Here is a 27186-nt window from a genome sequence, read left to right on the forward strand (position 1 = left end):
CTTCAAATGAACTGTACAATTCATTTTTAGTAGCATGCAGAGTTACCAGAGAATCTGTCATACACTATTCATACACATAAAGCCTCTGGACCAAAAATGATCTTTTTTTCTTTTCTAAATCACATTTTTATGTGCTGTGACAATGGGTATTAGTCTTAAAGTGAGATTTTTGGTCAATGATTCCATATCTGAATAAGATACAGTACATATGTTACATACGACTATAAATATAGCTACCCTTAAAATCAAGAGAAATGAATTTATATATACCAGGCTATGGGGCAGTATGGATGGTGTAATGGTTAGCATTACTGCCTCACAGCACTGAGGTCATGGGTTCCATTTCCACCATGGCTCTAACTGTGCAGAGTTTGTATATTCTCCCCGTGTTTGCGTGAGTTTACTCCGGGTACTCCGGTTTCCTCCCACAATCCAAAAATATACTGATAGACTAATTGCCTCCGACAAATTAACCTTAGAATGTCTGTGTGTGCGTGTACATAAGGTAGGGAATATAGATTGTAAGCTCCACTGGGGCAGGGACTGATGTGAATGTTTAAATATACTCTGTAAAGCCCTGCGGAATATGTGTGCGCTATATAAGAAACTATTAATAAATAAACAAACCAGTGAGTATATAAGACATGAACACCAAAGGCTTGTGGATGCAGATATTTGTGTACTGAATATGTGGCAGTCAGCAATTTATCATAATTTATCACGTCCAGTATACTGAATAAATACTATGGCCTGCAATCTCATTCAAACGTTATGTATAGCTGAATAGTATATGCGGTGACATATACTTACAGTATAATACTTTCATCATGACACATTGATCAGCAATCTGTTCTCCACTTTCATCCTAACATTTTCTCTTTATCTATAAAAAATGAATTAATTCCTACAGTGCAGCTGTCACTGTCATTACATTGTCTCCAGTGCTCGTTTATTTTGGGTAAGTTGATTGCTTTATACAGGAGGAACTGATCAGTGAGATATGTGTTTTATGGTGTCACTTTGTTTCATTTGCCATTAGATATTAATGGTTTCATAGCTTATGTTCACAAAGAATAAATAAAAATCATTTTCCTGGTTAGTACTCACTTTGCCAACTTACCTTTGGACCTTCTTTTCCAGGTATCCCAGGAGGTCCACGAGGGCCAGGGTCCCCCTTTTGGACATTTAAAAAAAAAAAAAGATGAAACATTTATTAATTTACTCAAAGAACATATGATACAACAGAAAATATTCCTCAACTTAGATCTCTGCCAATGCTAATTAGTTCACGTAGTTTATCATTGTACGTGTAACTCGCAGGGAAATGCTGTATATGTGGCGGCGTAAAAGAGAACAAATGAAGTATATGCATATTTCACACATTTTACACATCTCTTTTAAAAAAACATAACCCACTTTATAAAAAGAAAATGATAGTGGTACAGACAGGCCAGCATGACTTATGAGGTTGGACTTGCTGAACAATCCTCTCAAAGCACATTAAAGTTTTGTGGATCATTTGTGGTTGGTCTTATAAGTCAACCCCCCCCCCCCCCACACACACACACACACTAGTGTTTGTGACTTTATGATACATACTGTAGTTACATAGTAGTTAAGGTTGAATAAAGATGTACGTCCATTGAGTTCAACCTTGGTTAGTGTGTATGATCCATTTGCAATCTAGCAAATATGATACCTTTTAATGGCTAACAAAAATAAATGTTGTTAAAATGCAAGCTTTCGAGACTTCTTAGGTCTCTTCCTCAGGCATGGTATAACAAGGTGTGTGAAGAACCACATATATATACACAGCAGAGTAGGAACAAGATGTGATAGATGGACATTCTTAAGATCAAAACAAAACAAAATAACAGAATGAGCTTGTAAATTGAGTCCTTAATTGGTTTGTAGATAAGTAGTGTGAAAGTTTTATTGTCTCTAAGTTGATGACAGACCAGAGTTAGAGCTCCGATGCCCTCACTCTCTCTGGGCCAGTCTCCTCAGATGTTGTAGTGGGCCATAAATCCCTCGGATAGATTCAGTCCTGTGTTAAGGGTGTCAAACGTTGTCATTAATTTGTATTCCCAGACCCTCCTGTCTCTTTGTGATTTGAAATTTCCTTTTAGTATAATCACTTTCATATGATCCTGATTGTGTCCTGGGCTGCAGAAATGTTTGGCCACAGGAAAGTGTGTCTTTTTTTCTTTTATTGTGTGGCGATGGGACCTCATCCTTGCCTTAAGTTTTTGTCCTGTTTCTCCAACATACAGACCCCCAATAGGACATTTGGTGCACAGAATCAGGTACACTACATTGGTAGTAGAACATGTGAATGTCCCTGGGATCTTATAGTCCTGTTGTGTGTTGGGGATCCGTACACTGTCTGTAGTGAGGATATGGGCACAGGTTTTGCAGCTCCTTACATTGCAGGGATAGGTTCCTCTTTGTGTAATGGATGGCAGTGAACTTCGGATTATAATATTTTTCAGGTTTGCAGGTTGTCGGTAACATAGTAGTGGAGGGTCTGGGAATATTGTTTTCAGGCGGTCATCTTTGTGTATGATGTGATGTAGTTTTTTTGCAGTTTTTCTTAGCACCTCAAGCTGTGGGTTGTAGGTGACTACCAGGGGTACACGGTTGTTTCTTTCTCTTTCTTTATATTGGAGAAGTTGATTTCTGGGTATCCTGATGGCTCTGATAATCTGATCGTTGATTGATGTGGGATGATATCCCTGATTTAAAAAGGTCCCTTTAAGTTGTTTTAAGTGGACATCTCTATCTGCTGGGCTGGAGCAGATGCGATGATATCTGATGGCCTGGCTGTAGACAATAGATTTTTTTATGTGTTTCGGGTGGAAGCTGTCCCATCTGAGGTATGAAGGCCGATCCATGGGTTTTCGGTATAGGGTTGTCTGTATTGCGTTGTTTTGAATTGTTATAGTGGTGTCAAGGAAGTTTATCTCGGTATATGAGTAATTCATTGTCAGGTTTATTGTTGGATGAAATCTGTTAAATTTTTCATGGAAATGTATGAGTTCTTGTTCAGAATCAGTCCAGATGATCAGGATATCATCGATGTAACGGAAGTAAGCCAAGGGTTTGATTGAGCAGGATGCCAAGAAGTCACTCTCGAGTTTTGCCATGAACAGATTGGCGTATTGCGGTGCCATTTTACTGCCCATGGCGGTCCCGGTGCGCTGTAGAAATATTTCTTTGCCAAAGGAAAAATAATTGTGTGTAAGGATGAATTTTGTAAGCTGTGTTGCAGGACCAGAAGCAATCCCATTGGACTCAAGATATATCTGGCATGCTGTCAGTCCATCTTCATGGGGGATATTGGAATATAGGGATTCCACATCCATGGTGGCAAGGATGGCTCCATTAGGGAGGGGACCTAGGGTTGATAATTTATTCAGTAGGTCCGTGGTATCTTGGAGAAAGCTGGTTGTATGTCTCACCAGTGGTTTCAGGACACCCTCTACCCATCCTGAGATTTTTTCAGTGAGGGTTCCCACGCATGAGATGATTGGCCTCCCAGGGTTGCCGGGCTTATGTATTTTGGGAAGCATGTAGAATATTCCAATTCTGGGACTGTCGGGTATCAAGTCCAAAAGTTCTGTAGACTCTGCTGACAGCCCCCTGACAAGCCTTCTCAACTCCCTTAAATATTTTTGAGTTGGATCTTTGTCTAGTTTGGTATAGTATTGGATATCCATCAGCTGTCTATTTGCTTCCTTAGTATAGTCCGATGTGTCCATGATGACTATGGCCCCACCTTTGTCTGCAGGCTTGATGGTGATTTTCTTGTTGTTTCTTAAGGTGTGAATAGCTCTTCTTTCTTGCACACTGATGTTAAAGTATTCCTTTTTATGTTTTTCAATATTGTTGACTGGACCACATTTCTAAAAGAGTCAATATATAGGTCCAAAATGGTACTGCGGCCAGGTGGTGGTGTCCAGACAGAACTCTTCTTGTGGACTGGTCTAATTTGTGTTTGGCTATTTGTAGGTTCTGTCTCCTCTCTGTCATGGAAGAACTCCTTCAGTCTTAGTTTCCTAAAATATTCTTCCATGTCACTACATAGTTCTGTTTTGTCGAGAGGCTTGGTCGGACAGAATGTAAGTCCTCTAGATAGCACACTGACTTCTACTTTAGTGGGTTTGTGAGATGACAAATTAATCACACAGTTAAATTTACCTGTGTCTTGCTGGGAGTTCTGTTCTATCCCTCCAGACTTGGGGTGGACTTTCTGTGTGCTTGAATAAAGTCCTGCTTTTATGCGAAGTCTGTGAAGTTTCTTTTTCTTGTTATTGATTAGACACAGCTGTAGTGTTTTATAATATTGTTGTAGTATCTGTATTGAGTCCTTTGTGAGGGAGCGCTTTAAAATTTGTATTTCCATTTGGACATTTCTCTTGGTGCTGTAGAAGACATGAATAAGGTGGTTTCGCAGTCTCTCAGAAGTCCTGTAGCAGAGATGATGTGCATATTGAGTTTTGTAGGTGTGCAGAATGGGGTTCTTAAGGCAAAGTCCTTTGGGGATTAAGTGTTCCTTCTTGCATCTGGTTAGAAAAAATAAGTTGCTGTCCAGTTGAGCCAGTTTCTTCAATAAACCTTTTAGTTCCATGTGTGTGCGGTACATTCTGGTATCCTCCATTTAGTCAAAAGAAAAAAGTTTGGTACCGTGTTAGCCAGTTGATAAGAAAAGTTTTATTGTTCCTCAGTGAGAAAAACAAAATAGCAATCTAGCAAATATGATACCTTTTAATGGCTAACAAAAATAAATGTTGTTAAAATGCAAGCTTTCGAGACTTCTTAGGTCTCTTCCTCAGGCATGGTATAACAAGGTGTGTGAAGAACCACATATATATACACAGCAGAGTAGGAACAAGATGTGATAGATGGACATTCTTAAGATCAAAACAAAACAAAATAACAGAATGAGCTTGTAAATTGAGTCCTTAATTGGTTTGTAGATAAGTAGTGTGAAAGTTTTATTGTCTCTAAGTTGATGACAGACCAGAGTTAGAGCTCCGATGCCCTCACTCTCTCTGGGCCAGTCTCCTCAGATGTTGTAGTGGGCCATAAATCCCTCGGATAGATTCAGTCCTGTGTTAAGGGTGTCAAACGTTGTCATTAATTTGTATTCCCAGACCCTCCTGTCTCTTTGTGATTTGAAATTTCCTTTTAGTATAATCACTTTCATATGATCCTGATTGTGTCCTGGGCTGCAGAAATGTTTGGCCACAGGAAAGTGTGTCTTTTTTTCTTTTATTGTGTGGCGATGGGACCTCATCCTTGCCTTAAGTTTTTGTCCTGTTTCTCCAACATACAGACCCCCAATAGGACATTTGGTGCACAGAATCAGGTACACTACATTGGTAGTAGAACATGTGAATGTCCCTGGGATCTTATAGTCCTGTTGTGTGTTAGGGATCCGTACACTGTCTGTAGTGAGGATATGGGCACAGGTTTTGCAGCTCCTTACATTGCAGGGATAGGTTCCTCTTTGTGTAATGGATGGCAGTGAACTTCGGATTATAATATTTTTCAGGTTTGCAGGTTGTCGGTAACATAGTAGTGGAGGGTCTGGGAATATTGTTTTCAGGCGGTCATCTTTGTGTATGATGTGATGTAGTTTTTTTGCAGTTTTTCTTAGCACCTCAAGCTGTGGGTTGTAGGTGACTACCAGGGGTACACGGTTGTTTCTTTCTCTTTCTTTATATTGGAGAAGTTGATTTCTGGGTATCCTGATGGCTCTGATAATCTGATCGTTGATTGATGTGGGATGATATCCCTGATTTAAAAAGGTCCCTTTAAGTTGTTTTAAGTGGACATCTCTATCTGCTGGGCTGGAGCAGATGCGATGATATCTGATGGCCTGGCTGTAGACAATGGATTTTTTTATGTGTTTCGGGTGGAAGCTGTCCCATCTGAGGTATGAAGGCCGATCCATGGGTTTTCGGTATAGGGTTGTCTGTATTGCGTTGTTTTGAATTGTTATAGTGGTGTCAAGGAAGTTTATCTCGGTATATGAGTAATTCATTGTCAGGTTTATTGTTGGATGAAATCTGTTAAATTTTTCATGGAAATGTATGAGTTCTTGTTCAGAATCAGTCCAGATGATCAGGATATCATCGATGTAACGGAAGTAAGCCAAGGGTTTGATTGAGCAGGATGCCAAGAAGTCACTCTCGAGTTTTGCCATGAACAGATTGGCGTATTGCGGTGCCATTTTACTGCCCATGGCGGTCCCGAAACACATAAAAAAATCCATTGTCTACAGCCAGGCCATCAGATATCATCGCATCTGCTCCAGCCCAGCAGATAGAGATGTCCACTTAAAACAACTTAAAGGGACCTTTTTAAATCAGGGATATCATCCCACATCAATCAACGATCAGATTATCAGAGCCATCAGGATACCCAGAAATCAACTTCTCCAATATAAAGAAAGAGAAAGAAACAACCGTGTACCCCTGGTAGTCACCTACAACCCACAGCTTGAGGTGCTAAGAAAAACTGCAAAAAAACTACATCACATCATACACAAAGATGACCGCCTGAAAACAATATTCCCAGACCCTCCACTACTATGTTACCGACAACCTGCAAACCTGAAAAATATTATAATCCGAAGTTCACTGCCATCCATTACACAAAGAGGAACCTATCCCTGCAATGTAAGGAGCTGCAAAACCTGTGCCCATATCCTCACTACAGACAGTGTACGGATCCCCAACACACAACAGGACTATAAGATCCCAGGGACATTCACATGTTCTACTACCAATGTAGTGTACCTGATTCTGTGCACCAAATGTCCTATTGGGGGTCTGTATGTTGGAGAAACAGGACAAAAACTTAAGGCAAGGATGAGGTCCCATCGCCACACAATAAAAGAAAAAAAGACACACTTTCCTGTGGCCAAACATTTCTGCAGCCCAGGACACAATCAGGATCATATGAAAGTGATTATACTAAAAGGAAATTTCAAATCACAAAGAGACAGGAGGGTCTGGGAATACAAATTAATGACAACGTTTGACACCCTTAACACAGGACTGAATCTATCCGAGGGATTTATGGCCCACTACAACATCTGAGGAGACTGGCCCAGAGAGAGTGAGGGCATCGGAGCTCTAACTCTGGTCTGTCATCAACTTAGAGACAATAAAACTTTCACACTACTTATCTACAAACCAATTAAGGACTCAATTTACAAGCTCATTCTGTTATTTTGTTTTGTTTTGATCTTAAGAATGTCCATCTATCACATCTTGTTCCTACTCTGCTGTGTATATATATGTGGTTCTTCACACACCTTGTTATACCATGCCTGAGGAAGAGACCTAAGAAGTCTCGAAAGCTTGCATTTTAACAACATTTATTTTTGTTAGCCATTAAAAGGTATCATATTTGCTAGATTGCTATTTTTTTTTTTTTTGTTTTTCTCACTGAGGAACAATAAAACTTTTCTTATCAACTGGCTAACACGGTACCAAACTTTTTTCTTTTGATCCATTTGCTACATCCCTTATTATGCGTCGTTTGCACCCTTGGATGTTTTTACCTAATAGATGTTTGTCCAACCTTATTTTAAATGTGTTTTTGTGTCTGCGGACACCACATCTCCAGGAAGAGAGTTCCACAATTTGGCTGCCCTGACCATAACATTTTTTTTTCTTTCTAAGGGAACTCAATCTTCTTTCCTCTAGTCTAAACTCATGCCCACATGTCCTAGAGTCCTTCCTCAAAGGGAAAGGTTGCCTGGCAGTTCCTTATATTGGCCCCTGATATATTTGTACATGTTTAGCATGTCTCCCCTTAAATTTCTCTTTTCTAGCATAAATAATTCCAATTTGTTCAATCTGTCTTCATAGTTTCAATTCTCCAACCCCTTTATTAGTTTTGTTGTTTTATTTGGACTTTTTCCAGTTCTAGGGTTTACTTTTTACCAAGTCTGCCATACATAACCCCATGGGTCACAGGAAGAATTGTAATAGGTGGAGCTGCAGTGGACCAGATTGCAATATACAGCAAGAGTCTCTCTCTCTCTCTCTCTCTCTCTCTCTCTCTCTCTCTCTCACTGGAGATGGTTCATGGTAAAAGTAGAAGCATCCTGATAAACTGGTTACTGAGCAGACATACATTTTCCACATACAGTAAGTAGTAATACACTGCACAACATCTGAAAATGATAATGTATGAGGTGCCTTCCTTTTTCACATTTTGGGGACTATTTATCATTTTTAGAATAACCCTAAATCCAGTAGTGCGGCTGCCATGTGCTTCACTTGTGAAAATACAGTTCAGGTGCTTCTTTGGGCTGAAGAACAGTAAATAGTAATATCTTTCTTCCTCCTCCCTGTCTTCTCTGCCCCTTCTGTGTAAAATAGCCAATCAGAGGTGTCTAAATCATTGCTGCAATAGCGTAAAAGGGCTTCTAGCCAGGCAGCGATCTTCTTTTCAATTGGTAGTGCAATCTTAAGCTGGTCACACAGAATTCTGCCAACTACAGTGCTTCTATTTGTGTTGTACTCACACATATGTACCCTGTGCACACACCTTGGGCTGGGTAATGCTTCAGTTCAAAATAAATGTGCAAAAATCTACAATATAATATGAGTTCAGATTTGCTAAATGTATAGAGATTTACCTTATGACCGTCATGACCAGGAATACCTGCATCTCCTTTCTCTCCATTAATGCCTGCAGTTCCAGGGCCTCCAAGATGACATTGACCACACACATTCTAAAGAGAAATTACACATGATTTCTGCACTTACAAATGCGGTAATAGGTGCTTTGAAAAAAAGTTTAGTAAATGATCTAAATAGGATACAGAAATTTAATTTCATGCGCAGTTGTGTCTGAAATACAATGCCCCTACGTCACCATGACCGAAGGATAAAGTTACTACGTTTGGCCCTGCTAAAGGTGAGTACATGTGGTACAATTATCAGCCAAGATGGATAGATTGGAATATAATGTGGTTTGCTCTACTGCACAAGGACGAATTGATTGACCAATTATTTCACACTAACCTGCTTCAACATTGGAAGGTAATGGACCCATTGGTCTATTAACATTGGGTGTGGGGAGTGCAGTGCCACTCAGTTTGCACCCAGCATGTTCTACAGTTTCAGCTTCACAATTCCTGTGTCTGAGACAGGACAGGAGGTGGTTGGTGCTGTTTTTCTTGTCTGTGCCATGTTTCAATGTGAGTTTTTTGCTATTGGGCAGTACAAGGGGCTCTTACGTATGTTGCTATGGTGCCCACAAACACTCGTTATGCTCCAATGTGCACTTGCAGAGTTTATTAATGTAAAAACAAGTACTAGTATGGTAAGCCTACCCTTACTGTATATCTTAAAATCAACGTGCTACTTCATTATGAATTTTATGTAATGGGAACCAACTTTATTTATGACATTTGAATCAAAATCATTCCCGCAATCTTAATAATGACAAAAAATAGTACCTTTAGTACTGCTCCAATATCACCAAGTAAAGGAAGGGCTACCTGCAAAAGCAATTAGAAGCATTCTTAGTTCTGCTTAAACACATAGCAATGACATTCTTCACTCTCACTTCTCTATGCATTTTTTTCGATTTAAAAAGCAAACTGTAATATTTTCTCTTCAAGGTGCTAAAAGCCATCCATGCCGTCCAGTGGGGTCTGCAGCCCGGAAACATGGCAGCAGTCACTATGTAGGAGGAGGGTAGCTCCATCACTACCATCAGCCATCCCTGCCACCTCCAGCCCCCTGCAAGAAGACCACCCCTGGGAGCTCAGCAGCTCTGCACTCACCATGGCCGGATGGAGGATGCCCCTGCCATGGGCACTGCCCCTGCGCCTACTATTGGGTATGTGATGCTTTCACACTAAGGCCTGATGTTATTCCTTCCACCTATAACAATAAGCAGTGTGTGCCAGAATGTATCCTGGCAGAGAGGGGGGGTTGTGTACATACCAGGGACCATGTCTCTCCCCACCCATGCCCACCCCACACCTAAAACAAACACAACTGCAGTACCCCCACACCCACCACTCCCCCACCCAAGCAACTCCTGCACACACCCGCTACACAACCACTCCTCCCCCACCCATGCCATCCTCGCACACAACCCTCACCCACCCACACCACAGCCACTAAAACACCTGCAGCTCCCCACATCCACCTGAAAAACCCCACACCTGCCCCTCCTGCACCCGCGGTACACCCACACCCGCACCTTCCTCGCCCACAACACACTAACTAACCAAACTATATTTCATGCAATAAAGGAGTTCACATGTTAAGGGGGCGGAGCCCCTTACAATGGTGTAAAACTTGAAGAGATTACTCTGAAGGTGAAATCCAATGTATTGAATTGGTCCAGGACCACCAACCCATGGCACCCATGCAAGTGTCCTGAGGCACCCCAGGGAGCCATGGCACATAGTTTGGGAACCACTGTGATAGGCCATAGGGGAAAGCCCTTCAAACTCATACCATATTTTATTAGGTCATTCATTTAAATATTTGATAATACAGGTTGAGTATCCCTTATCAAAAAATGCTCAGGACCAGAAGAAGTTTGGATAACGGATTATTCCGTATTTCAGAATATTTTTATATTTCAATGCGGTATCTTGAGGTAACTTGCATTTATGTTGTATAAACACATCAAAAACATGAAATATATGAAATATATTTTATTTGTGCATCATAAAACAAGGTTTAAAAACATGAAACAAAGTTTATGTACCATCTCAGACACTGAGGGGGAAATATACTAAGATGTGTATTCTACTTCACTTGTGATGTTGCCATGGGCAACCAATCAGATCCTGTCTACTATCTTCTAGCGGGTGCTAAATAAATAAGAAGTAGATTCTGATTAGTTGCCCATAGCAACATCACATGTGAAGTAGAATACACATCCTAGTATATTCCCCCCTTAATGTGAATGCTAAGCAATCATTTTCTTGCACATATTTATTGCCAGTTACATATTATGTCCCCAGTATTGTCAGTTACAGATGTCCCCAGTAGGTTTAGAGCCAAAATAAAAAAGTACTATGGTTTTCTGAATAATTTAGAAAATGAATATTTGGATAAGAGATACTCAGTCGATAGTACCGTACAAAGCAACAAGCTTTTAATATGTAACCATACCAGTAAATTCTATTAAATGATCCTCCCTATAGATCAGTACAACTTGGAACATGCATGAGAAGATGTATTATATAACTCCCCATACCATGGAGATAAAGCAGCTCCTGCTTCATCTGCTACTGCTGCAGTACTATAATAGTGCCATAGTTCATGTTATGGCACATTTATTGTACGGCTACCAGTATACATTATGACATACAGTACCCCAAGTGAATCTGGATTATTTACATAATCTGAACAATCTACATGCGTTGACATACTGGGTCACCTGGAGGACCTGGGAGTCCGGGTCTTCCATCTCTGCCTGGGACACCCTAGGAATAAAAACAAACGTTCGAAACAGTCACTAAACTCAGTTATCACTTTTCAAGAGAGATGTTTTATGGTTAATGTACACTCATCATATTTACGTGCAAAATATACACCGAACCAAAGGAGGATTTACACTTTATGTGGCCCTAGGCAAAATACTGGTTTGGGACACCCCACCCTCAAATAATCCATAGGACTATATTTTTGCTGCTGATTGCAGGTGGCATCTATAGAGTACCTTGGCACATGCACAGTCTACCGGTAATGTAACCGTCAGGAGACAGAACTGGAGTCCAATTACAAGAAGGAATGCAGGACACTGGAAGGTAGTGTTAACAGCAGCAACAAGTCCATGGGGTTAAAGCAGAGGCTTAGTCGAAGGCAATCCAAGGTCAGTACACAAATAGTAGACATATAATGCAGGAAGCAGCAACAGGAGCCAGATTACAATGGAGGCAGTAACAGGCTGAGTTTATATAGGAAGTCCAAGGGGAGGAGTTAGAACATGCTAGAACATCAGGAAGCCAGAAAAACTAAGTAGAACACAGAATGAAGGCAGGGAGCTGTCCGGCAGCCAGAATGGCTCAGTCAGTATAGCAGCAGACTGCAGAAACAGAAGCTGTGGGTTCAAATCCTGACAGGTAAATGCTCAGTTGCATAAACATCGGCATTACGTACAAATCTGAATCAGGCCCTAGGTCTTTTGGAAGTAGGCTTATTATCGGTGTCACATTTAAAGTAAACTGACTGCCTACATACAGTGGATGAAACCATTTTATGTGTCCAAACATTTTTGTCCTATCAAAGAACATCAAAAGGGACTTTGGCAGTATAGGCAGGTCCATGTGATGTCATGGTGTCATGCAGTATTCGTGCAATGTTCCTCTGGGAATGTTTTGTACAGCCAGGATATCTTTCTGGGGCCCCTTTGGACCTGCAGCGGCTGTTTTAGAATCATGGATAACACGGACCACATCTTTAAATAAGAAGTATCATAAAAAAACTTAAAATGATGGTCAATAATACAATTATTCTTTAAAGAAAAATCACAAATAAACTAGTACGGAGATAAGTAACAAAGGCCTCATTAGTTGCAAACAATGATGTCTCTAATCAATGGTTCATTTCTGAGGCTGTATACAAAAACCCTTTATGACTTAGGGTTTAGGCCCCCATACACTGTACGATTTTGGGACGATTTCATCCGATTTCGGCAGTTTGGGCCGATAACCGGATGAAATCGCACCAAAATCGCAGGTGTGTGATGTATGATCCGATCCGTGAGCATCGGACCGGATCAGGGAGGTCGGACGGTCAGCACATAAGATCATCCGACCTCCCTGTATGCTATGCATATGCCTGCCCACCTGTCAGGCATATGCATGCAGACACCGGGGGGCGGGGGAGCACGGCGGGCACACACACTGACCTGGCCGGGCAGCTGTGATCAGAAATAGCAGCGCTGCCGCTGCGGGACGGGACGGGACGCACAGTGGCGGCTATTAGATTTTTAAAATCCCTGTCAAATGACCGGCCGTTCTGTGATTGGCTGAGAGCTCTCTCAGCCAATCACAGAACGGCCGGTCATTTGACAGGAATTTTGAAAATCTAATAGCCGCCACTGTGCGTCCCGTCCCGTCCCGCAGCGGCAGCGCTGCTATTTCTGATCACAGCTGCCCGGCCAGGTCAGCATCACTCGCCGCACACGGCACCCGCCGGGAACACATTTGTTTGCCGCCGCCCCCCACTACTGCCGCCGCCCGCCCCCACTACTGCCGCCGCTCGCCCCCACTGCTCCTCACCGCCCTGCAGCTCCTCATTTGTTTTACATGTGATAAATCGCAAGCGATTTATCACATGTAAAAACTGGCTCATCAAGTGCCAAATTGTATGTGAGCCTCCCGGGGAGCTGCCGGGCGGCTCACAGGAGAATTGGGTCCGACTTGTCCTAAGGACAAGTCGGCCTAATGTATGGGGGCCTTTAGGTTGTGCTTTTGTCTGACTCTATAGAACCACACGCTACTTTGCTCTTTTTTTCTTCTTGAAACGAACCCGTCTTTTCAGCAGAAGATATCATTTTTACTTGTTTGAAATTTGGACAATAGGTCAGCACAAAGTCTTCCTTCCTCCTGAACTCACTAAGAAGCAAGGTTATGTCTACAAACATTTGTGTGTAAGCTACAGTAGAGAGGTAGCAAAATGAATTGATACTTGTTATTGTTATTTGTTTACACAGTATTTTGACCCTTAAAATAACTAATATACATGTCACTACTTACAATTGTGCCATGTAATTTTACATTGCACGATGATTTGAACCCACTTTATTAAATAGCAAAACAAAAACAAGCCTGCATAAAAAATATACATAAAAACATATCTGTATTATATCTGTATTTACATTTGTGTCATATTGTCATACTGTACTTTTATTTAAATATAGCTACTCACTTGTGCACCTGGGGGACCTGGTAGTCCTGTAAGACCTTGAGAACCCTAATGAACATAAATTAATTTATGATATTTTACAATGTTAAATATGTCATATAGTCATAACCAATCCAATACTGAAGCCTTAACTATACATATTGGCCCTTATTCAGATCTGATCGCAGTCATACATTTGTTCTCAAAATGGACAAAACCATGTGCACTGCAGGTGGGGCAGATGTAACATGTATAGAGAGAGTTAGATTTGTGTGAGTTATTTTGTTTCTGTGCAGGGTAAATACTGGCTGCATTATTTTTACACTGCAATTTAGATTTCGGTTTCAACACACCCCACCCAAATTTAACTCTCTCTCTCTGCACATGCTACATCTGCCCCACCTGCGTGCACATGGTTTTGCCCATTTTGAGAAGAAATTTGTTCTGCGATCAGATCTGAATAAGGGCCACTGTATGTAACCATGGGAAATGGTAAAGAATATTGAGAAACGGCAGTCGCGTCACTGATGAATTTTCATGGGAACACCTGGCATTTTATTGGGAACACCCATCATACTCTGGGTGTTCCCATAGGCGCAGTCGCCCCCCCCCCCCCAGGCCCACACTGGTAGGTGCGAACAGGACGGCGATCTAGCAGTTTGCCATGCTCGCTCGCACCAAGCGTATGCATATGCACAGAAATGCACATTAGTAAAACATTGGTCCCCCATGCGAACGCGCAGGGGACTGAATAACCAGAATAAGGCCCTTTATTTAAAAAAATATGCCTATTATTTACTTCACTTATATGACAACAGTATAATGCATGGATATCCTGGATACTGGCACTGGGTTTGCATGCAAATGCTGATTGTGGCTCAAATGCTAACCTGGGTAAAAAGGTAGAACATGGCACACTCGGCTACTTTATATACCAACTACTTGGAACAGAAATACTGATCCTAAATGCCTAGGACACTAAGTGGTGTAAATGTAATAGCTTTTCAGATGCAGGTATCAGTAAGTTCCCAGCGAGTCTGCCCAATGTTTTAAAAGGCAAAACCAACCTAATTTTGAATTTTACACAATTGCCCCTTTAAAACATTGGGTAGACTTGCCGGCATGTCGTAGGCTGTTGTATCTACCCCTATAAATCACTTTATATGATTGGAACATGTTACTATATTAAGGAAAAATGATAATATTGTGTGAATCACTTCCAGTAGCAGACGGTATAAGTAATGCTAGATGTCATGCATACTGTAGGAAGGATAGCTGTATCCAGGCACATCTGTATTAGAGATGTCAGTATGGTCTGTCGCCAGTTCCAAATTTTAATGTGATAAACCCATGCAAACTACCCGATACATGTTGGTTGAAAAACTTTGATGTATAGTTACCTGAATTCCTGGAATTCCTGGTTGACCTATAGGGCCCTGTGAAAAAAGGGGCAGAGAATTTTTATAACATTGAAATACTGTACGGAAGTCACCAAACATGAAAATAGCAGTAACGCCAACATTATTTTACTGAGTAGAAGTTCCTACAGTATGCTCACATTTAGCATTATAATAAACATTGTTATACTGGTACTGACTAAATATAAGGGAATGAATGTAAAAGATCATGCACAGGAATTTCTCGCCAGAATGGGCAATTTTGCAGGATTATAATTCTGAAATAGAATCTTCAAGTTCACTTTCTAAATTAGTAGATAATGTTTCCATATAGTATGTTTGTATCTTTTTAGTTTACTTGGAAATAGCGCTAGGGTGGTGGACAATTCCTTGCTGTGTGGTGATAGGACTGTGAACATTTAATGCTAAATTTTGATAATATAGTACAAAAACAATATTAATGATGAAGTGTTTCTTTAATTTTCCATCTATGTAGCAGTAATTTACCATTAACCTAATTCCTCAGTTATTTTTTTTTAAATATATATTCCTGGTATATTATCTTCATGTGAACCCACCCTTATATGTAAATGGTTTGATATTGGAGTAGCAATGCAATGTACCAGACAGAAACAATTTGTATATACAGTAGTATTAATTATGCACAATACTAGTTTGGATCTATTTATACTTGTGGGCTCATTAGAGCCTTGTCTTTATGTTAGCAAACTTAAGTTGCATGTACATTATGATTTATTATGGCCATGCTTTCTATTTGTAGGTGGTTAAATATATATAAAAAATATCCACCATTCTACAGTTAACTACTCTCATCATTGAAGGTTTATTGTATATGCATTAGGGCGGAGTGAAAAAACTGAAATAGAGAAATTCAAATCGGCTAGTGTGGGAAAGTTGTGACTTGACCTGAATAAGAAATGTGAAAAAGCTTTTTGATCTGAGTCAACATCTTCTGTTCTGGCAAGAGGCCTACATTTTCAGTTTTTTGGTGAAAATGACGAAAAACTGTGAAGATGCTCCGATCTAGTTAAAATTATGTCAGGATGTCTTAGAGTGGTTTATTAATATACTTTAGCTTAGTAAAAGAGAGTACGAGCTTGTCCTAGTGCAAAGTGACTGACTTTGGCAGTAATGAGGCTTATGAACTGTTGGATCACTGCCTTTTGGCCCTTATTCAAACCTGCTCGCAGTAAAAAATAAATCTCAAAATGGGCAAAAAATGCTGCACTGCAGGGGGGGGGGGGGGGGCAGATGTAACATGTGCAAAGAGAGTTAAATTTGTGTGAGTTATTTTGTTTCTGTGCAGGGTAAATTCTGTCTGCTTTATTTTTACACTGCAATTTAGATTTCAGTTTCAACACACCCCACCCAAATCTAACTCACTCTGCACATGTTACATCTGCCCCCTCCCCCTGCAGTGCAGAATATTTTTGCCCATTTTGAGAACAAATTTTTAATGCGATCAGGTTTGAATAAGGGCCAAAAGGCAGTGATACAACAGTTCAAAAGCCTCATTATCGTTTCACCAGTAATGTCCTACCAACCTTCTATATAACAGGACATTAGCACATGGAGTATAGATGATTACATTTTTCACAACCTTATATGAATTTAGGAATGTTTTGTGACAGTAATGTCAATCAAGTATAAAAAAAAAAACCTGCACTGTTTTTGAAATCTGTAAATTAAAAAAAAAATACTATTTAGCATTGTTTGGAGCACTGTGAGTGTGGTATATTGTGTCTTATCAATAAGAGTGTCTGGTTGTCAGATCTTGCTAATAAGAAATATCGGTACTTGTTTCCTAGCACGGCCACCCCGATTTCCATCGGGGTGGTCATGTCGGAAAAATCGCGTCGATCGCATCGCATGCGATTTGGTCGCATGCGATGCGATCGACGCGACCGACCCGATTTTTTAATTGAATCAAATGTGAATAGGGTCCCTGGGACCCGATTTTACATTGGATTCAATGTAAAATATTCCCTAGACCCCCAAATTTTACTACATAAACCCCACCCCACGATAGACGCCAACCCGAAGCGTGGCGAGCGGAGGTGCGCGTCCTCCGACCTTTTCATTCCCCTACTATCCACGTCGGCGTGGAGTTGAGATTATATAGTGTGGCGAGCGCAGCGAGCCACCGAGCCCGAAGCGTGGCGAGCGTAGCGAGCCCCGCGAGGGGCCGCGTATAACTTCACAGGTATACGCGTCCCCTCGCAGGGCTCGCTACGCTCGCCACGCTTCGGGCTCGGTGGCTCGCTGCGCTCGCCACACTATATATTCTCAACTCCACGCCAACGTGGATAGTAGGGGAATGAAAAGGTCGGAGGACGCGCACCGCCGCCCCTCGCGGCCTCGCTGCGCTCGCCACGCTTCTGGTTGGCGTCTATCGTGGGGTGATGATGGGGCCATATATAATGTGAAATGGGTCATATTGGCCCATTTCACATTTTTAAAATTTTTCCTATGTGAGATGGACTTAATCAAGTCCATCTCATCTTGTGCCATTATAATGGCACAAGACCGACGCGATGCTCCCGATTTCAATGTTAAAAAACATTTTAACATTGAAGCCTATGGCAAAATCGGGGGTATCGCGTCGGTCACGTCGGGACCAATGTTAATGGTCCGGACCGACGCGATGCCCCCGATTTTTCCTTTGCTGGCAAAATGGACCTGATTTAAAAGGAAACCGGGTCCATCGCGGGGATCGTGTACCTTAACTTAAAGGTACACGATCCCAATGATTGTGGGCGTGCTAGGAAACAAGTACCGAAATATCTGTTGCAGTCTGTTATTGAAAAATAGTAACTGTTACAATAAGTATTACAAGTAACAGTGTAAACTGTTTAATGTATCATTTTAAATATCACTAAACATTAGATGTATTTGTTTATTACATCATAATACACTTCAACGTATTTAACTGTTAATATATTGGCTTATCTTTGGCATAACTATATGCCGTAATGCAGCCCTTTCATTTTCCCAGCATTGGTTTTCAGACCAATTCATGTTTAAAATAAACTGCCACAAGTAAAGACAATAAACAGAAGTGTTTTAAATCCTGCACCTAAAAAACAGAGTGTAATGCATTGTTACTGAACTTACTAGATCATTCAGTAAAGAGTCTGTTGGACATTAGAAGACGCATAGGTGCACTATTCTATTAAAGGCAAACAAAAGGTATTTACCCTATTTTTTTCACCAAGTTTCTTTTCTTGATCACATCAATTACAGAACATCCCCCCCCCCCCAAAAAAAAAACAACATTCCGTAGAAAAGACCATATTCACAATTGAAACCATGAAAAAGGGTAATTTATCAAGGATTTTTTCTCCCGCCAAAGTCAGTCACTTTGCATTAGGACAAGCTCATACTCTCTTTTACTAAGCTAAAGCATATGTTGACTCAGATCAAAAAGCTTTTGCACGTTCAGGTCAAGTCACAAGTTTCCCAAACTAGCCGATTTTGAATTTCTCAATTTAATTTTTTCACTTCGCCCTAATATGCATGCCTACTGGGTATGTAGAAATGATCATATCTCTTTTTGATTCAGTTCTTCCATCCCCCTCACTGTTTCCTCATCATGCTTTTATTATACTTTTTTCTTTTTCTCTCATGTTTTGTTTCATGCTCTTCCTCCATTTTTTTATTGAAGGCATATACCTTTTTTCCCATATTATGGGAATTGTATGAAAATGTGGTACTTGTGTAGTTTCATGGCGGCAGGCTACAGTACGTTTTCAACGTAGGCTAAGCTATGTTGTCAGCGTAGCCCAATGGCTGCCCAGCGTAGTGTCTCCGCGGCAGCCCTGCGTAGTCAGCGTAGTGTCCCCGTCAGGCAACTAGTCACCGTACTGTCCCGGGAGCTGCAGCTCTGTCCCCGGCACCCATGGCAAGCCTAGTGAGCGCTTCTCACACACTGGTAACCACCAGATCCCCTGCGCTACCCCAGGAGATGCATGCGCTACCGAACCCCTAGCCCTGATGCCGGCAGAGAGGCACTCCAACTGTCCGAGACGCAGGAACATCTCAGTAATTCTTGCGGCAGGGTACGGCAACTCTGCCTGTGTCCGCTTCAGGGAGACGGACAGGGGTAGGGGTTCGGTAGCACATGCATCTCCTGCACAAAGGGGGGGGGGGTGCGGTGAGCAAGTGCGTCTCATGCACAATAAAGGACGCATTTGCCAGTGTTCCATGTTACATACTGGCAAATGCCTCCATTTCAAACCCCCCCCCACGTCATCGTGGTACGCATCCTCACGATCTGTTCATGCCCCCACTATCCACATAGGTGTGGAGTTGATCCTATAAAGTGTGGCGAGTGCAGCGAGCCACCGAGCCCTGCGAGGGGACGAGGATTACTTGACGTGTATTCTGTGTCCCCTCGCGGGGCTTGCAGCGCTCGTCACACTCTATAAAATACACTCCACGCTGACGTGGATTGTGGGGGTATGAACAAGTCGGGAGGACGCGTACCACATTTTTTTATTAAAGCTACTGAATAATTGAGTATTTTGGGTATTGGTGAAATGATCTAGAGCGCACTTCTATGCTTTGTATTTCCATCGCTATTTCGGTTTCTCTTTTAAAAGTGAGGTTAATAAATTGTGATTAATAAATTAAATGGTTAGTCTGCTACCGGAGACACAGGATCCGTACTGCACATGCACAGTATGGGTCCTGCACATGAGCAGTATACCAAACATACAGTAAGTAGCATTGTAGCTTTTACCTAATAATGACCGGCACTTAATCAGTCACATAGTGCATAACTCTGCAAAGCATCCCAATCTACAAACCTGGAGTCTAACTTTTTGTGTTTTTTGCTTAAATATTTCACCAGTCATCTATTCAGTTTGTATACTGTTAGTGTCATAATTTAGTATTTTTGCTAATACTGTAGGTGGACCAAGCACCAGATATGGTGATTGTATATTATATATCTTGCAGCTACAGGTGATCGTACACTATAACACATAAATAACAGAGTAATGACACAGCTGTAATAGATGATTTAACGAGCGCTAAGAGTGTGGCCTGTGAGTATTAACAGCTATCTAGCTAGGTCACAGAATACAGGAGCAATTAGTGAGAAAACTAGATGAATAAATGTTACACATATAATGTCATCTATGTCTGGTCAGGCGTGTCAGCAAGTGGGTAGCTACAGAATATTTTCTTAAATCAGTAGAGATCACTTGAGATGGGTAAAAGAACATAGACATGATTGACTTTAGGTAGGAAATCTACATTAAAGGTGCCTGTAGTGTATTTTAAATTAAATTGTGCAGTTCTTGATCATTTAAATAGTACACTGAAGATCTACTGTACTCATCTCTTCTTACCTCTAACATACTTACATTTTTCACATACTATAAAATGAACTAAATTAAATTCTGTAAATATGGCATTATTCCAGAGAATTATTCCAAAACAAGTATTTGATAAAGTCTGTATTGTAATAATACCCTTTATTACACTTTCCAAATGTATAGTGATTACACTATTTAGCTTGTTTGTGAAGTTGGCCAAACATGTCTATCCTGTTGTAATTACAGGTTGAGTATCCCTTATTCAAAATGCTATGAACCAGAAGATTTTTGGATAATGGATTATTCTGTATTTTGGAATATTTTTATATTTGAAAGAAGTATCTTGAGGTATCTTGCAATTATGATGTATAAGCATTATCAAACACACAACATACACACAAATATATGTTGTTTGTGCATAAAACAAGGTTTTAAAAAATGGAACAAAGTTTGTGTTACATCGCAGGCACTGAATATGATTGCCAAGTAATCATTTTCTTGCCCATATTTAGGGGGATATTCAATCCCCGACAGCATTGAGCAGGGTTTCTCGGCAGAACGAGCCCGACATCACTAGCTGTTGGGCTCGTTCTGCCGAGAACGGCCGGGAAGTGACGAGCTGCAGGCTGCAGTCTGCCTCTTCCTGGCTGCAACTCGTGGCCACGTCCCCTTTTCGCTCCCTGGCAGGCGGGACATTGAATCCCGCCTGCATGTTCTCGGTCGAGCTGACCGAGAACGGGACTGGGTCACAGCGGTCGAGCAAGCTCGACTGCCGTGACCCTCAGATTGAATACCCCCCTTAGTGCCAGTTACATGTTATTTCCCCAGTAGTGCCAGTTACAGATATACCTAGTAGGTTTTCAGCAAAAAAATAAAAAATAAAAGTACATTTTGGAGACTATGGTTTTTGGAATAATTTGGATCATGGATATTTGGATAAGGGATACTCAACCAGTATATAGATGGTCATGCACACTTACTTCAGGACCTTCTGTTCCTGTTCCGGGTAATCCCGGATCTCCGGGTTGTCCTTGAACACCAGGCAAACCTCTTTCTCCCTGTTAATAATATATTGTTATGCAAAAAGTGATAGCCTTAAATGTACATGAATTATACTGATAACTGATACACTGGGCACATATCAATTACCTCCTACACATAGTAAATCTGTAAAAGAATGGAGAAGATGTTTCAAGACTACTAAGCAATCAGATTTAAAAGGTATGATACATCTTCCCCAAAGATATCTATACACATAGTTAAAACTGTATAAATTTTGGGTGCCTGGGCACTGGAACAAATTTAATGATGGTGGTCATTATCTTAACACTTCTGATTTTTGTAATGAATATAATTTACTATATGCAACCAGCACTGCATTGGATCCATATTGTTCTGTCTTTAAAACACTATGGGCCTTATTCTTGTTCACTCTGACAAAATCCTTCTTAGATGGACAAAGCCATGTGCACTGCAGGGGGGCAGATGTAAAATGTGCAGAGATAATTAGATTTGGGTGAGTTATTTTGTTGCTGTGCAGGGTAAATACTGACTGCTTTATTTTTACACTGCAAAATAGATCTCACTTTGAAGTAAAACCCCACCCAAATCTAATTCTAACAAGTAACATCTGCCCCACCTACAGTGCACATGGTTTTGTCCATCTAAGAAGGATTTTGTCAGAAAGAGTGAACTAGAATAAGGCCCCATGTTATAATGTCTTACTTACTTCCACACATTATTTGCCACACAATTGCAATAATTGTCTTTATAATTCTACTTTTATCATGAGTTTTGGTCTATTATCCAAAGCAGCAGCATAAGGCTATATTATACATGTTACTAGAATAAACACAGATTCAGGAATAGAGTATATGGACAGGTGAACAATTCTGTCTAAATCAAAGTTCTAAATAATAATAAAAACATGATAGTGTAAATAACTGCAATGTAACATACCTTGGGGCCACGTGGACCAGATACACCAGATATTCCACTCGGTCCCTAATATTGATACATTTGGTGACAATTCATGTTTATAAAATCATGTCACAATAAATACAGACATCAAATTTAAAAAAAGGCATCACTACATATTAAAGTAAAGAACTTTAAGATTTTATTTCTAAGAGGAACTCTTGGGAAGTATGAGTTTCAACAACAACAAAAAAGTCCCCATGGGCAGATGTAATGGTGTCCAAGATGGCCAGAGGTGCGGGTTCCCAGCCAAACTCGGATGTTTTTTCAAAGCGGCAATCATTTACAAGGCAAAACCAAGCCTTGTAAATTAGGTTTAGTGTTTAAAAAAAAAATGTCTGTTTGGCTAGGAACCGGTACCTCTGGCCAACTCAGGCGTCATAAAATCAAGGCACACAGCATTACTCCCTCCATTTGAAACTCTAGTGTCTGTGCCACATTTTAACAAATGTGTATACATTTTGTATGAGTTAATGCATTAAAAGTGAAAACATAATACGTGTGTGTGTGTGTGCTTATGGTACTGTATTGACATTCGTATTTATGGTGGCGGTATTGGCATTAAGAAAATACAGTGAAAGTCATATACTTACCGGTTCTCCTGGTAATCCAAAACCAGTTGGTCCTTGATCCCCTTTAGGACCTGGAAGTCCAGGAGGTCCAATGACGCCACCGGACTCCCCCTTTTGGGTGAACGGCAAATTTAGTTATACTAAACTATAGTTTATAGTTTGGCAAATGTGTGTAAAAAGGAAATAAACACACTGTACTATCTTAATTTTAAATTACCAATACAAAACCAACCAGGTCTAAAGCACTAACACTAATATTACAACTACAGCTTACTGTATCTAATTTAATTGTGTTAGTCTTCCGAGGTACATTTACAAGTTACATGTCTAAAGCTTACATTTGTAGTGTTCATTCTAGCACCCGCTATCTTTGAAGACCCATGTAGTTCATCTTCCCTGCCTGGGGTGCCGCTGTCTGCTGTGGTGTTTCTAGCACAGGTCTGGTTTGCATATCAGTGCTGATATACAGGCCACACTGCTAGAAGCACTACAGCATACAGCGACACACCAGGTAGGGAAGAGGAACTGCACAGGTTTTCAAAGATAGCGGGTGCTAGAATGAACACTACATATGTATATAACATCTGTAGTACATGTATAAATCAAAAATTTATATTTTATGGTATCATTTTTTGTAACTCTAAATAGGAAACCAACTAGATTTGAAAGTCCCAGCAGCACTACAATGCTCCGATTGGAGTACTGTTACAGGAAGATACAAATGGTATAAGATAGATAAAGTATAGTCCTATTTAATTGCTCATTTCTCTTTAAAAAATGGATCATATACAGGTATGTTCAAGGTTATCAGGGAAGTGGGGGGTGATTGGGGTGCGCTACCTAGTATAGAAACTGTACCTCCCAATAAAACATTACAATTTCAAAACAGAATACACATTTCTGAAATAGTGTTCTTGTATTTGAGGATGTTCCCAATGAATAAGCTCAGTCCATCTCTGGGTAAATAGTTCTTTTATTGGTGAAGAAACCCTTCCCTATTGGTTTCTTCACCAATAAAAGAACTATTTCAGAAATGTGTATTCTGTTTTGAAATTGTAATGTTTTATTGGGAGGTACAGTTTCTATACTTGGTAGCGCACCCCAATCACCCCCCACTTCCCTGATTACTACACCGTTCCTCACTAACAGGAGGAATTTTGGTGGTGCTGCTCACACAACCCAGCGCAACTCAGAGTCAAAAACCCTTTCTTCCATGTTCAAGGTTATGTTCAAGGTTATGTGAACGTGCTTAAGTGGGTTGTATTCAAACACATTTCAGTCCAATTTGAATAAATTAGTGTTTTTTATTACAAACTCCAAACTGTTCTCCATTTGAGTTAACAAAGTGAAATCCATATTTTATTTTGCCTGATCTTTAAATAAAAATTGCTAATTTTAGCAACTAATTTTAACAGCAATGCAACCCTAAAACCGAGATCATTGACTAAGATCTTTAAACATGATCTTAAAACTTGAATTTAAATTCAAACTGTGATCCATAGCCAAATAGATCACAAACAAAGGGTAATTGAACAGGTTAAAATTATTTTTTCAAGCACCTCTAGTATTCCACTTTCATTGACAAACAGTGCCATGCACAAAGTTGTTGCTTGAGATCTGGTATATATCATAGAAATGTGAAAGAAACAACACCAATTTTTAACAACCACTATAAAGTCAATAGTCTATTTATCTTAATCCTAATTATATATTAGTCATGCAGTGCAGGACTATGCTTTTAAGACTTTAAAGTATTTCATGTCACAGTGAATCATTAAGCAATCACAGCTAACTTTAGAAAATCATTCACTGATAATGTAGAAGTAAATTCCATAGCTGTACTGCAAAAATGCAATTTTCAAATATATACATGGTTATTAAAAAGAAAAAACAGATTAAAAACAAAAAGTTACCTTTTCCCCTTTAGCTCCCTGCTTTCCAGGAATACCATGTTCTCCCGGTAATCCCTGATGTACAAATACAGGCATGAAACAATAGTAAAATAAAATAAAAAAAATAAACAAATCATTATTGCTGTAAACTCTAAGCATTTAAGTTTGTGTAACAAAATAAAAGAACAATATAAGAAAGTTATTACATACTGCATCTCCTGGTGCTCCATGTGATCCTGTAGATCCAGGTTCCCCTTTTGGCCCCTTAAACAATGTCAATATAATATTAGAGGAATATTGGCATTACATTTGTATAGGTTGAGTATCTCTTCTCTGAGATTCTGAGGACCACGTGCATTTTGGATATGGGATTTTTGCGGATTTCGGCGCCCCGATGATCCCCACACCCGCGCAATGAATCCTTGGGACCTGGGATGCCACTGCAGAGGATTCCAAAGGATTCAAATGGCTGCCGTGGACACCGGGTGATGAGGTAAGTATGAAAAAATGTGCTGGGGGGGGGAGGGAGAACGACGACGAAAAAACAAACAAACAAATATTCTGAAAAACTACAGTTTTCGGAATATTTCAGCTTTTGAATATATGGATAAGGGAGACTCAACCTGTACTGCATTAGTATCATGCCTTGCAAAACAAATACTGACAAATACTGATACTAACATAATATGTACCAACTACAGGGGTATTCAATATGTACCGATATGTCCGACAGTTGTTTTTGACCGCATTTATGGCATGCAGATTTGACATTTTAAAAAGTTGAATCCGCATTGTCTAAAACAGACGCTGAATTGTTGAATTTTTTAGACAATCTGCGACTGTTTTGACTGTCGGAAGATTTAATTCCGATGGTCGAATTGACATTGAAACAGGCCTATATTATGACTGTTGGAAATCTTCTGACAGTCGGAATTGAGATTCACTTCCCCACCTAAGACTATTAAAGAAAATGTTGTACAGTTACATTTAACAGAGTTGTAAGAAGTGGTGGGTATCATAAATAAAATCCTTAGAAGGGTATTTGGCACTTTGGCTTCAAGTTGCACAGCCCTATCACATTGTGATACCTCTTATTAGATATAATTTAAAGTATAGATTATGTACATAATTATAGTTATTTTCAGCTTTCACCTGACTTGAGTTTATGACTTATGAAACTAATTCAAAATAGAACAGTATTTATCTCATACCTGAAGACCAGGAGCTCCAGGGAATCCTGGTAATCCTCGATGTCCGGGTTCACCCTTATTCAAAAATAATATTTAGTAAATTAAGAATTTCTATTGTTTGCTTATCTCTTTTAAGTCTTCAGTCCTCTTCCTTTATAAATTAGACCTTTAGGCCTGCTCTTTAATGAAAATATAGGTACTGCTTTCCTAGCACGGCGCCCGTCTCATTGATTGTATGCCTTAAGTTTAAGGTACTTAAGGCATACAATCAATGCGATGGACCCGATTTTTTAATCTCATGGATCTTATGCATCCATAAGATGCATGAGATCCATGAGATAAAAAAATCGTGAGCCCCCAATAACCATTGTTAACGCCACCAGCACTATCAACGCCAACCCGATGCGCAGCGAGCCTGCGAGGGGCGGCGGTACACGTCCTCCGACCTTTTCATACCCCCACTATCCACGTCGGCGTGGAGTTGATTTTATTCAGTGTGGTGAGCGCAGCGAGCCACCGAGCCCGAAGCGTGGCGAGCGGACGCGGACTACTATATAAAATCAAGACGCCACACTATATAAAATCAACTCCACACCGACGTGGATAGTGGGGGTATGAAAAGGTCGGAGGACGTGTACCGCTGCGCTCGCCACGCTTCGGGTTGGCGTCAATAGTGGGATGGCGTTAACAATGAGGGGGGGGGCATTTCACCCATGAGGGGGGTTAGCAATTAAAATTGGGGTTTGGGGGCCTTTTTACATTGATTCCAATGTAAAAATCTCGTCGATTGCATCATCTCATGCATCTTATGCCGCACAAACACATAAGATGCATGAGATGCTTGCAATGTAAAAATCTCGTCAATCTCGTCGATCGCGTCGATTGCATCATCTCATGCATCTTATGCCG

At 40.5% G+C, this 27186-nt stretch overlaps 1 protein-coding gene across 1 annotated transcript in view; it reads right to left on the reverse strand.

The window, feature by feature from the left end:
• Positions 1-27186, reverse strand: part of LOC146062953 (uncharacterized) — a 366150-nt gene that overhangs the window by 169182 nt on the left and 169782 nt on the right. The window contains exons 8-19 of the mRNA XM_083174963.1: positions 26299-26352; positions 25298-25351; positions 25109-25162; positions 23217-23306; positions 22606-22650; positions 21627-21704; positions 15308-15343; positions 13932-13976; positions 11429-11482; positions 9488-9529; positions 8663-8758; positions 1121-1174 (exon numbers count right to left, since the gene is read on the reverse strand). Coding sequence (XP_083031089.1) covers positions 1121-1174; positions 8663-8758; positions 9488-9529; positions 11429-11482; positions 13932-13976; positions 15308-15343; positions 21627-21704; positions 22606-22650; positions 23217-23306; positions 25109-25162; positions 25298-25351; positions 26299-26352 — 702 coding nt within the window. The remainder of the gene's footprint in view (positions 1-1120; positions 1175-8662; positions 8759-9487; positions 9530-11428; positions 11483-13931; positions 13977-15307; positions 15344-21626; positions 21705-22605; positions 22651-23216; positions 23307-25108; positions 25163-25297; positions 25352-26298; positions 26353-27186) is intronic.

Source organism: Crinia signifera, chromosome 3 (assembly GCF_055691185.1).
Source record: "Crinia signifera chromosome 3, ASM5569118v1, whole genome shotgun sequence".
Taxonomy (NCBI): domain Eukaryota; kingdom Metazoa; phylum Chordata; class Amphibia; order Anura; family Myobatrachidae; genus Crinia; species Crinia signifera.